At 38.7% G+C, this 13,248-nt stretch overlaps 1 protein-coding gene across 2 annotated transcripts in view; it reads right to left on the bottom strand.

Annotated features, from left to right (window-relative positions):
* Positions 1 to 13,248, bottom strand: part of CPA3 (carboxypeptidase A3) — a 37,504-nt gene that overhangs the window by 13,738 nt on the left and 10,518 nt on the right. For both annotated transcript variants that reach the window (XM_070403488.1, XM_070403489.1), the window contains exons 4-5: positions 997 to 1,099; positions 786 to 887 (exon numbers count right to left, since the gene is read on the bottom strand). In XM_070403488.1, the coding sequence (XP_070259589.1) occupies positions 786 to 887; positions 997 to 1,099 (205 nt within the window). The remainder of the gene's footprint in view (positions 1 to 785; positions 888 to 996; positions 1,100 to 13,248) is intronic.

The following is a 13,248-nucleotide window of genomic DNA, read 5'->3' as shown; positions in this document are numbered from 1 at the left end:
CCCTAGTGTCAGAGTTGCTTTTAGGGTTATTTTTAAAAATCACAATCTATTGTATTTTTTTTAAATTTTACTGCTAATATCCTTTGGTCTGAGACATAGATTATAAAATTGCTTCTGTTTCTGTCATTTTCTTTCGTCTTTCTGTCTTCATAACTTGGGGATATTTTGCTTGGAGTGGACAAGATTTTGTGATTGTGTTTGAAGTGGATGTTTGAAGGGCTGTCATTTTGAAGAGAGGTTAGATTTGTTTTGTGTGGTTGGAGAGAATGGATGGATGGGAGTTTAGGGTCAAGAAGGGCTTCCCAGTTATTAAGGGAATGCATCAAAATCCAGCAGCAGCTGACTGGTAATGATCAGCTCGGTTATAGAAGGGAATCCCCTTCAACATGGGGTGGAAATGCCTCATTGTTCTGGGGTCCTATGATTCCATGATTCTTAAATTTATCTTTTCTTCATGATATTTTAGTAACAGTTTCACTGAATTTTAATGGGATGGAAAACTGTTTTATACACCAGAGACATCATAAACTCTTATAATAAAGATACAGGATAAGTAAGATGTTTGTCTGCATTTATCCACTGTATCTGACAAATGGTTTAATCAGGAACTTTTTTGGTTCCACCTGAAACCAACTGTTACTTCTATTCTAAAATGTCTAGAGCTTAAATGTTCTTAAAAAATAACTTTTTATTGTATCAAAATTAGCTATATGTGGCAAAAAGTAACTTTAAAATTCATGTTTTTCAACAATAATAAGAATCAGTAGTTCCTGAGTTATTTTTACCTTGAGAACATACAGTGGATTATCTTCAACAGTAGTTCCAATTTTAATACGAGAGACCATGTCAGGATGCTTATGCACCATTTTTTCAGTCCAAGCAACAATCTTAAGAACAAAAGCAATTTGAGGAATTAGAATAAAAGAAAAATAAGTGACAACAAATGTTGAGGATAACTCTTTTTTTCTTTTTGGAAGCACAGGCATTTTACTGTACCTTGTCCCAGGCATTGTATTTTGCATAGCTGTGCCTGCCTGGGATATCTTCTTTAACATCAAACTGCTTCTCAATTGCTTCTTGTAGGTCATGAATCAAGATTCTGTTTGACAGAGGAATGATAAAATGCACATTTACTAGGGAAAGAAAAACACATTTATCTTTAATTTGCAGAAATTTTCTCTTCCCTTTTCTTTATCTTAGATCAGATTATTCTCTTACCATAGCCTTTAGACATGTCATGTGTCTGGCTTCAGATCTTTCCATTTATCTACAGCTGTGCTGTCCAATATAATAGTCTATAGCCACACATGACTATAGAACACTTAAAATGTGCTTGTCCAAACATAGATATTGCTGTACATGTGAAATAGCTCACTAATACATTATATTCATTACATGTTGAAATACTATTGTGCATATGCTAGATTAAATAAAATATTTTGTCAATATTGGTTTTTTAAGGTGGTTACTAGAATATTTAAAAGCATGCAGTGGCTTGCATTATACTGCTATTGGTCAGTGCCACTCTATAGTCACTCACAATCTTTCTTCAAAGCACACACATTCACAACATACAACACAGACAAACGTGGGTATTCTTATGCAAAAATCTACTGACTGTCCTGAGAAAGTTGCATAACCATAATAATAAGGATTTACTTAGCTCTTAGTATGTGCCAGTCATTGTTTTAAGCAACTTTCATACATTAACTTATTTAATTTCCACATTGAGATTATTATCCTCATTTTACAGATGAGAAAGCTGAAGCATAAAGTGTTTAAATAACTTGCCTATGGTTACAGAGCTATAAAATGACAAGGCTGGTTTGGAGAATGTGAAAAAAGATGCAGGAAGAATCACTGGAAGGTTAGTGTTGAGGACCAGAAGGTTAATGTCTCTATTCTCTTGTCTATTTTATATAATCCTGACTTATATCCACTTATCACCTCATTGAATCATAAGGATTTAATGGCAACCTAAAGGTCATCTATAGTTGTAACTCCAGATCTGGGTTTCCCCCTGAAGCTACCTCTCCCTAAATTCTTCCCCTACCTGTCCTATGACTTGCACATCCAACTGCCTACCTAACATTTTCACCTGGATATCCATTTATTTAGTATGGTCCAGGTACTGCATTACACACATTATTTTATTCTATGTTATTTATTTTACCACCATTTTATAGATGGGGAACACTGTTATTCAGAAAGTTTAAATATAATTTGTGTGTGGTGGAGTTGGGAATTTGAATGCCAACTTGCCAGACTTCAAGATTTATATTTCAAAAATACCACTGTCATCATATGCACAAATATTTTTGTATATTTTGCCTGTTTAGGAATTTTCTATTTTGCTCTACAGATCTGTTTTCCTACTCTTGTGTAGGCAACTAACCATATTTAATTACAGTTTTAATATTAAATTTTCATAAGTCTCATTTTTGTTTCCATTTTTAAGTAATTTCACCTATTTTTAATAAATATCTTGTCAGAATCACTTTAGAAATTATTAGAAAAATGGACTTTTGAGTAGAATTGTATTAAATTATGAATAAGTTTGAGAAGAATCATATCTATAATAATAAAAGGGTGATATGCTAATTAGAACAGGAGACCTTCCGGACAAAGCCATGGTGGCAGGGCTGAGGCAGAGGCTGGTTAGGGGCGATCAGTTCAGGGGGGGAGAGAAGTTGGGGGAGAACAGGCCGGCAGTGGGGGGCAGTTGGAGGCCATGAGGCTGTCAGGGGAGGACAGTTGGGGGCCATGAGGGCAGCCAGGGAGGGCAGTTGGGGGCCATCAAGCCAGCTGGGGAGGGCAGTTGGGGGTCATGAGGCTGGCAGAGGGGGGCAGTTAGGGGTGAGCAGGCCGGCAGGGGGGGCCAGTTGGGGGTGATCAGGCTGGCAGGGGGAGCAGTTAGGGGTGAGAAGGCCAGTGGGGGGGGGGCAATTGGGGGCAAGCAGACCAACAGGCAGAGTGGTTAGGGGCAATCAGGCAGGCAGGCAGGCAGGTGAGCAGTTAGAAGCCAGTGGTCCCGGATTGGGAGAGGGATGTCTGACTGTTGGTTTAGGCCCGATTCCTGTGGGCCTAAACCGGCAGTCAGACATCCTCCAAGGGCTCCCATATTGGAGAAGGTGCAGGCCGGGCTGAGGGACACTGCCCCACCCTTGCAAGAATTTTGTGCACCAGGACACTAGTCTATAATAATAAAAACATAATATGCAAATTGACCGAATGGCTGAACAACAGGACAACTGTCTGGACGAAGCTGGGGCTGTGAGGGCTGAGGTGGCCGGGAATGTGAGGGCTGAGAGGCAGCCAAGGCAACCGGGGCTGTGAGGCAGCTGGGGCTGCAAAGGCTTACCCTTGCACAAATTTCATGCATCAGGCCTCTAGTAATGAATAATGAAGCATAATATAGCTTTTTTATTTTTCAGTGAAATTTTGTATTTTTTTGTTTATTCATATATTTTTATTAGTCTTGTGAGTGACTCTTTTCCCACTAAATGTAGGAACTGATTATTATTTATTAAAAAAACATATTGCTTTGCTTTACTTCTATTAGCCATTGTATTAATTTAAAAACTATCCTTTTACTTTTGATAAATTTTAGTTATATCTTCAGGGTTTCTGTGTAGTTATTCTGCAAAAAATTATACTTTCTCCTTTTTTCCAATATCTATTTATTTTTTTTTCTTGCTTTATTGCATTGGCTAAGCTCTCTGAACAAGGGAAATAATAGTGGTGAAAGAAGGTGTTCCATTTTTTGTTTCTGGTTTTAACAAGAAATCTGTCTTTAACTATTAAGTATATATAATATCGATTTCAATTTTGAGATTAATGTGGCAGTATCTATATAGCCAAATTATTATTGTCCATTGATGTATGGTTGCAATTAAAATTCATTATTAGATTTTATAATATGTTAAATATTACATTGCAGCCACAGGAGATTTACAAGCACCTTCACAAAATGTTCATCTTATTTTATTTTATTTTTTATTTTTTTTATTTTTTTATTTTTTATTTTTATTTTTCGCTAAAAGTATTACAAAGGGTATTACATAAGTGTCCTTTTTCTCCCCCGCCCTTGACAAGCCCCTGCCCTCCCTTAACCCCCAGTGTCTTATGTCCATTAGTTATGGTTATATGGATGCATACAAGTCCTTCGGTTGATCTCTTACTCCCCTCCCTCCTGTCCCCCAACCCTCCCTGGCCTTCCCACTGCAGTTTGACAATCAGTTTGAGGCAGCTCTGCCTCTGTATCTATTATTGTTCAAAAGTTTGTAAAGGTCTTAATTATCCATGAATGAGTGAGATCATGTGGTATTTTTCCTTCATTAACTGGCTTGTTTCACTTAGCATAATGCTCTCCAGTTCCATCCATGCTGTTGCAAATGGTAAGAGTTCCTTCTTTTTTACAGCAGCATAGTATTCCATCATGTAGATGTACCACAGCTTTCTAATCCATTCATCTACTGATGGGCACTTAGGCTGTTTCCAGATCTTAGCTATGGTGAATTGTGCTGCTATGAACATATGGGTGCATATATCCTTTCTGATTGGTGTTTCTGGTTTCTTGGGATATATTCCTAGAAGAGGGATCACAGGATCAAATGGGAGTTCCATTTCCAATTTTTTTTTGAGGAACCTCCATACTGCCTTCCATAGTGGCTGAACCAGTCTGCATTCCCACCAGCAGTGCACAAGTGTTCCTTTTTCTCCACATCCTCTCCAGCACTTGTCGTTTGTTGATTTGTTGATGATGGCCATTCTGACAGGTGTGAGATGGTACCTCATTGTTGTTTTGATTTGCATCTCTCGGATGATTAGTGACTTTGAGCATGTTTTCATATGTCTCTTGGATTTCTGAATGTCTTCTTTTGAAAGGTGTCTATTTAGATCCTTTGCCCATTTTTTGATTGGATTGTTTATCTTCTTTTTGTTAAGTTGTATGAGTTCCGTATAAATTTTGGAGATTAAGCCCTTATCCGATATGACGTTGGCAAATATGTTTTCCCACGAGGTGGGTTTTCTTGTTGTTTTGTTGATGGTTTCTTTTGCTGTGCAGAAGCTTTTTATTTTGATGTAGTCCCATTTGTTCAGTTTCTCTTTAGTTTCAACTGCCCTAGGAGCTGTATCAGTGAAGAAATTGTTTTGGCATATGTCTGAGATTTTGTTGCCTTTGTATTCTTCTAGAATTTTTATGGTTTCCTGTCGTACATTTAAGTCCTTTATCCATTTTGAGTTTATTCTTGTGTATGGTGTAAGTTGGTGGTCTAGTTTCATTTTCTTGCATATATCTGTCCAATTTTCCCAACACCATTTATTGAAGAGACTATCTTGGCTCCATTGTATGTTCATGCCTCCTTTGTCAAAAATTAATTGAGCATATTGGTTCGGGCTAATTTCTGGACTCTCTATTCTATTCCACTGATCTATATGTCTGTTCTTGTGCCAGTACCAGGCAGTTTTGAGAACAGTGGCTTTATAATACAGCTTGATATCTGGGATTGAGATCCCACCTACTTTGTTCTTTCTCAGGATCGCTGCAGCTATTCGGGGTCTTTTTTTATTCCAGATGAATTTTTGGAGAGTTCGTTCTAGATCTTTGAGGAAGGCCATTGGTATTTTAATGGGAAGTGCGTAGAATTTATAGATTGCTTTCGGTAGTATGGACATTTTAATGATGTTGATTCTACCAATCCAAGAACATGGTATGTTCTTCCATCTCTTTATGTCTTCCTCTATCTCTTTTTTCAACGTCCTGTAGTTTTCTGAGTAGAGGTCTTTTACCTCTTTAGTTAAGTTTATTCCTAGGTTATCTTAATTTTTTTGGTGCGATGGTAAATGGGATTGTTTTTATAATCTCCCTTTCTGAATGTTCACTATTGGTGTATAGAAATGCCTCGGATTTCTTGGGGTTAATTTTGTATCCTGCTACATTGCCAAATTCATGTATTAAGTCTAGTAGTTTTTTGATGGAGTCTCTAGGGTTTTGTATGTATAATATCATGTCGTCTGCAAATAAGGACAGTTTTACTTCCTCTTTTCCAATTTGGATGCCTTTTATTTCTTCTTCTTGTCTAATTGCAATGGCTAATACTTCCAGGACTATGTTGAACAGGAGTGGTGAGAGTGGGCATCCCTGTCTTGTTCCTGTTCTTAGGGGAAATGGTGTTAGTTTTTGTCCATTGAGTATGATATTGGCTGTGGGCCTGTCATATATGGCTTTTATTATGTTGAGGTATGATCTTTCTATTCCCACCTTGCTGAGAGTTTTTATCAAAAATGGGTGTTGGATTTTGTCGAATCCTTTTTCTGCATCAATTGATATGACCATGTGGTTTTTTTGTTTCAATTTGTTTATGTTATGTATCACGTTTATTGATTTACGGATGTTGTACCATCTTTGCATCCCTGGGATAAATCCTACTTGGTCATGGTGTATGATCCTTCTGATGTACTGCTGGATCCGATTTGCTAAGATTTTGTTGAGGATTTTGGCATCTATGTTCATGAGGGATATTGGCCTGTAATTCTCTTTCATTGTGTTGTCTTTACCTGGTTTTGGAATTAGGGTGATGCTAGCTTCATAGAATGTGTTTGGAAGTGTTTCTTCCTCTTGAACTTTTTGTAGTAATCTGAGGAGGATAGGTTTTAGTTCTTCCTTGAAAGTTTGGTAAAACTCCCCTGAGAAGCCATCTGGTCCTGGGCTTTTGTTTGCTGGGAGCTTTTTGATAACTGCTTCAATTTCTTCCATAGTTATTGGCCTATTGAGATTTTTAGATTCTTCCTGATTGAGTTTTGGAATGTTGTATTTTTCTAGGAATTTGTCCATTTCCTCCAGGTTGTCCAGTTTGTTGGAGTAGAGTTGCTCGTAGTATTGTTTAACAATCATTTGTATTTCTGTGGGGTCTGTTGTTATTTCGCCTCTATCATTTCTGATTTGGTTTATTTGGGACCTCTCTCTTTGCTTCTTTGTGAGCCTGGCCCGGGGTTTGTCAATCTTGTTTAACCTTTCAAAGAACCAGCTCTTGGTTTCATTGATTTTCTGTATTGTTTTTTTGGTCTCTATTTCATTGATTTCTGCTCTAATCTTTATTATCTCCTTCCTTCTGCTGACTCTGGGGTTTTCTTGTTGCTCTCTTTCTAATTCTTTGAGTTGTAGAGTTAGATGATTACTACCATTTTTTCTTGTTTTTTGAGATAGGCCTGTAGAGCTATAAACTTCCCTCTCAGGACTGCTTTCATTGTGTCCCAGAGGTTTTGGATTGTTGTGTTTTCATTGTCATTAGTGTCCAGGATGTTTTTAATTTCTTCTTTGATCTCATTGGTAACCCAATCAATATTTAATAACATGCTATTCAGCTTCCAAGTGTTTGAGTATTTTGGGTTGTTTTTATTGTAGTTTATTTCTAACATTATGCCATCGTGGTCTGAGAAGATGCTTTTTATGATTTCAATCTTCTTGAATTTGTGGAGACTTTGCTTGTGACCCAATATGTGGTCTATTTTTGAATATGTCCCATGAGCACCTGAGAGGAATGTATATTCCGCAGCTTTGGGGTGAAGTGTTCTGAAGATGTCAATTAAGTCCATCAGATCTAGTGAGTCATTTAGGATTGCTGTTTCTTTGCTGATTGTTTGTCTAGCGGATTTATCCAGTGATGTCAGTGGTGTATTAAAGTCCCCTACTATGATTGTATTGTTGTCGATCTCTCCCCTGATATCTTCCAGAAGTTTTCTTATGTATGTGGGTGCTCCTGCATTGGGTGCATATATGTTTATCAGGGTTATATCCTCTTGTTGTATTGATCCCTTTAGTATTATGAAGTGGCCTTCCTTATCTGTGGTTATGGCCTTCACTTTGAGATGTATTTTGTCCGATATAAGTATTGCTACCCCAGCTTTCTTTTCCTTTCCATTTGCCTGAAAGATATTCTTCCATCCATTCACTTTCAGTCTGTGTGAGTCCCTTCTAATGATTTGGGTCTCTTGTAGACAGCAGATGTATGGGTCATGCTTTTTTATCCATTCAGCCACTCGATGTCTTTTGGTTGGAGCATTTAGTCTGTTTACGTTTAAAGTTATTATTGAAAGGTACTTGTTTGTAGCCATTTCTTTTTTTTGTGTGTGGCTGTTTTCTTTCTGCACTTTTTATTTCTTCTTTTTACATCAGTCCCTTTAGCATTTCTTGTATGGCTGGCTTGGAGGTAATATACTCCCTTAGCCTTTTTTTGTCTGTGAAGCTTCTTATTTCCCCTTCAAATTTGAATGATAGCCTTGCTGGATAGAGTATTCTTGGATTTATTCCTTTGCTTTGCATTACTTTGTAGATTTCCGTCCATTCTTTTCTGGCCTGATGTGTTTCTGTTGAGAAATCATTTGATAGTCTAATGGGAGATCCCTTGTATGTAACTTTCCATCTCTCTCTTGCAGCCTGTAAGATTCTCTCTTTGTCCTGAACATTTGCCATGGTAATTATGATGTGTCTTGGTGTGGGTCTTTTCGGGTTCACCTTGTTTGGGACTCTCTGGGCTTGTGTGACTTTTTTCTTCCCCACCTCAGGGAAGTTTTCTGATATTATTTCTTCGAATAGGTTTTCTAATCCATGCTCATCTTTCTGTTGTTCTGGCACCCCTATTATTCGTATGTTGTTTCGTTTCATGTTGTCCCAAAGCTCCCTTAGGCTCTCTTCCTGTCTTTTAATTTTTTTCTCCAAATGCAGTACAGTTTGAGTGTGTTTTGCTTCCTTGTCTTCTAATTCACTAATTCGGTCCTCCGCTTCTCCTAGTCTACTGTTGATACTTTCAATGGTGTTTTTTATTGCAGCTATGTCGCTCTTCATTTCTTCTTGGGACTTACTTAAGTTGTTGAATTTTTCATCTGTTTCTTCTAACTTCTTGCATATGGTATTGATTTTTTCCTCCGTCTGGTGCATGTACTCTAGGACCCTTATTCTGAATTCTTTTTCCGTCATGTTGCATGCCTCTGTCTCCCTTAGCTGCTTTTCTGGCGAGTCCTCCTTTTCTTTCCTTTGGGGGTTTCTTTGTCTACCCATGTTTGATCTCACTGACATATCTAGTTGTTGAGTTGTTCAGTGGCTGCTCCCTGGGTGGCAGTGGCTGCTTCTGGGTGGCAGTGACTCCTCGGGCTGTGGTTGCTCCTTGGGCCGTTGTGGTAGCATCTGCTCCTCCGTTGGTAGCAGGGCCTCTGGTGGGTGCTGTTCACAGCGGTGGTGGCTCTCCTGGCTGGTGGAGGGAGGTTTCACACACAGTAACTGTTCCCCAGACAGAGCGTGTGGTGATCAGGAGGCCACTGTTGCTTGAATCTGCTGCTTTGATTTAAAGGCACCAAATACAACACAACAAGGCACAACGTACCAGGCACTGAACACGAATGTATATACAATATTAATAACCCCAAATAAAGGTGGCCACTGGAGCAAAGAGAGTTAGGAGATAAAGGAAGATAGAAGAGAAAGAGAAAGAAGAGAAAAAAGAAAGAAAAAAACGGAGTGCAAAAATGAAATTGGAAAAAGGGAGGGAAAAAGAGAAGAGGAAAAGAAAAAAAAAGGAAAAGAAAAAAAAAGAAAGTAAGAGAGAAAAGAGAATGAAGTATAAAAGGGGAAGAGACTATTTATATTTGGAGAAAACTCCTATAGAACCGCCACTAATCCCAACAAATTACAGCAACAGATTCCTGGAGATGAATACAAACTACCAACAACCAATAATATCAAGCGACGCAAGGGAAAACAGAAGCACCAAAATAACCCGGGGGGGGGGGGGGGAGAGGGGGGGGACAAAAAGAATAAGCAGAATAACCTCAAAAACAATCCTAAAAATAACCCCAATATACTCGTCAATCAAGCAAACAACAATAAAACAATAGAGAGAGAAAAGCAGAAGAAGAAGAAGAAGAAAAATTTGGATAGTGAAGGAAGATCAGGGAAAGGTGTATAAGGATTTAGAGCAGGGGATTAGACAAAGGATATATAAGTAGGGTGAAAATTTTTGACAGGGGGTAAAAAGAATAGGGAAAATCTAAAGCTGGAGTAGGATAAGAGAAACAGGACAACGAAAGGGAAAAAGTGGGGAAGAGGGTTTTAGCACAGAGGCAAAATTGAGGTAGAGAGAAATGTTGCTAAAGGGACGATGAAAATAGAATGGAGAACAATAGTCCCAAAATAAAATAAAGACAAAATAAAATGACACTTTAAAGAATGGTAAAATGGTAGCGGTAATAATACTAGTTAAAAATAAAAATGTAGTAATTGAAAGGGTCAAATCAGGTGATGGGAAAAAAAAAGAAGAAAAAGAAAAAGAAAAAAAAAAGGAAAAAAAATGTTTTCTTAGTTAAAATGTGAAAAAGTAATTAAAAAAATAAAAATAAAAATGTGCAGTAATGCAGGTGCTTCAGATCTTCTACTCTTCTTTTTGGCTCGCCCAGAATTCAGGAGAATGTTGAATTTCCCTCTGGTACACTGTTTCTCCGTGTTGTAAGCCACAGTCCTGATTTTGCCGTAAAATCCCCTTATTGCCTTGTCTGTATTTACAGAAGAGTCAGTTCGTGGCTCTGCCTCTGGGTGGAAGTGTGTCTGGATTGACCTCCGAGGCTATAAGTTCTCTCTGACCAGGAGTTCTCTATTGTACCTGAACCAGCTCCTCCCAGAGCTGGCTCCCAGGGCGCCACTCCCAGCTCTGTTTCCCAGGCTCCCCAAAAACAATCTTCCCCTACAGGCTCCACTAGCGACCCCAACTGGGCAATCCCATGCACAGGGCTCAACAATCAAAATCACAGATTTAAGAGGAAGTGTGTAAACAAGAGCCTGGGGAGCTGTGCGAACTCGCTGGGCTCCACCTTCCAGATTTGCGCAGTCTCTGCGCGCACTCTGGCCCCTGGCAACACGTAGCAGGCCGGCTGGAAGATTCTGAGGCTGCCCCTTTGCATCCAGTCCAACTATGGGCTTATTTATAGTGTTACCTTCTGCCAGCAGCCCTGCGGGAGCCCTCCCCACTTGCGGGTCACACTGGCCTCAATGGGCGCGTACTTTGTGGGGCGCAGATTTTCCCCCGCGCCCGCGCGCGCGCTTCTCGCTCCAACCTGAATTGCAAACCGCACCTTTGGGGTAAGTCTAACCTTTCCGTGGAGGGAAGCAGGTCTCCTCAGGGTTCATGTGGTCGCGCTGCTTGAGAGCCTTTGCCTCCGGGTTAGTAGCCGATCTCTGGATGCGGATAACAGCTGCTCAAGATGCCGCTGCCTCACGGCTGAGCTGGCGCCCAGGGGGAGGTTTCAGCCTCAATCTCTAACCATCCCCATTTTCTAGGAGTTCTCTGTCTTTCCTGGCTGCAGACTGTTTCTCAGCTGAATCTCCTCTCTTTGTTTGGGCTGTATGTTACCCGTTTCAGCTGCTTGTCCTTATCTGCTCCGGGACAAAGCACCAACACGTCCGTCTAAACCTCTGCCATTTTTTTCTATTCCATCTTATTTTAGTTTTAAAAAGCTTGTTTAACCAGGAGGAATACATTGGACATAGGGAAAATGACTTGCAGAAAGCAAGTATATCATCAGTAGGTGATAGCTGATAGCAAACAAAACAAAGTAAAATTACATAGACCGAAGACTTAGAAAACTTAGAAAATATAGGGGTCAGATGTAAGTCCAAATTACCCAACATATTTTGGGAACTTAGCCCTTGAAAATATCACTCTTATAGCACAGTATAAAAATTTGTGTTAATAATGATAATCTCTCAACCAAAAATAAACTATATTTAATATACTCAATTTTGTAGGGTAGGGTGGCTTATAATGGAAATATTTCTGTAAAATATTTAAAATAAAGGATTTTATGAAGTCGTACTTATCTGAACAATTTATTTATTTGTATTATCTCATTTCTCATTTCATATAAAAAAGCATTACTTGCCCGGCAGGCATGGCTCAATGGTTGAGCATTGACCTGTGAACCAGGAGGTCATGGTTTGATTCCTGGTCAGGGCTCATGCCTGGGTTGCAGGCTTGATTCCCAATATGGGGTGTGCAGGAGGCAGCCTATCAATGATTCTTTCTCATCATTGATGTTTCTATCTCTCTCTCTCTCCCTCTCCCAGAAATCAATAAAAATATATATTAAAAAAGCATTATTCTGCTTTTGTTGATGAAACACATATGTATTTTTCTCTATTAGCAATGAGTCCTATGTAGGAGGATGCTGTCTATTTTTAAACATTTATCCTAGTAATTTAGCACAGTATTGTGTACTCTTTCACTTCCATAAATTCTATCAAGTAAGGAAGCAGGAATCTAATATGAAGAGGCTCTGTGATCAGACATTCTTGTGTTCAATCCCAGTTTAGCTACTTAATATTTATTATGATCTTGGACAGGTTAATTATCTCTCTGATTACTTACTTTTACAATGGTACCAAACATACCAGGCAGAATTGTGGTGAAGATGAAATTAAGTGAAATATGAGATGTATTTGGCATGTCATGGGCATCCAGAGAACTTCAGTATAATAGTGAAGATGAGTCACAAAACTGACAACCACTTCACAGTTTTAACATGTCTTTAAACTAGGCTTTGATGGTATGTACTTGTTTGACTCTGATTTCTTCAATTTCTCATGATAATGAACTGTGACACTGCAGCACCCAATCTACTTTTCAGTTTCTTCATGCTGATTGACTGACTGACCTGAGTTAGGAGGAAGAACATAAATGAGGTATACTCCTAGTTAGAGTTTATTTAGCACATGAGTCTAAATTCTGCTCATGAATATTGATTCCTACTAACAGCACTGACAAGCACATTGTTATGCACATTATATGTAATTCACTGTTTGCTTGGCTTTTGACTTATGATGAACCTGGGATTTCTGAGAAAAAAATTGTGACAATTTCAGAATCAGGTGGGTCATGCTGCACTAAAACTCACACAAAGCCTGAGAAGGTTGGAAATTACATTTTGGGTGGTCATTACAGACATAATTAATTATTTTAAGCTCTAAAGAGGTGATGTGGCTTTTGCTCTACCTGAATTAATAGAAGTAGAGGAACCAGGCCAAAGAGAAATTTTATGTTTCCAAAGGTTGATTTGTAACATAAATCAGTATTAATTAATCACAGGAAGCTTGTATCTAAGAATAGTTTTAGACTTACACTTGTCAATTTAGCTCTGTTATAACAGCAACAAAATAGTGTGAGCTAAAATATGACCTTTCCATAAAGGCAGCACCATGAG

Source organism: Myotis yumanensis, unplaced genomic scaffold, assembly GCF_028538775.1.
Source record: "Myotis yumanensis isolate MYYU_CA2020_CCGP unplaced genomic scaffold, mMyoYum1.0.hap1 SCAF_2, whole genome shotgun sequence".
Taxonomy (NCBI): Eukaryota; Metazoa; Chordata; class Mammalia; order Chiroptera; family Vespertilionidae; genus Myotis; species Myotis yumanensis.
Note: the sequence above shows the minus strand (reverse complement) of the source record. Positions and strands in the feature narration are given on the sequence as shown.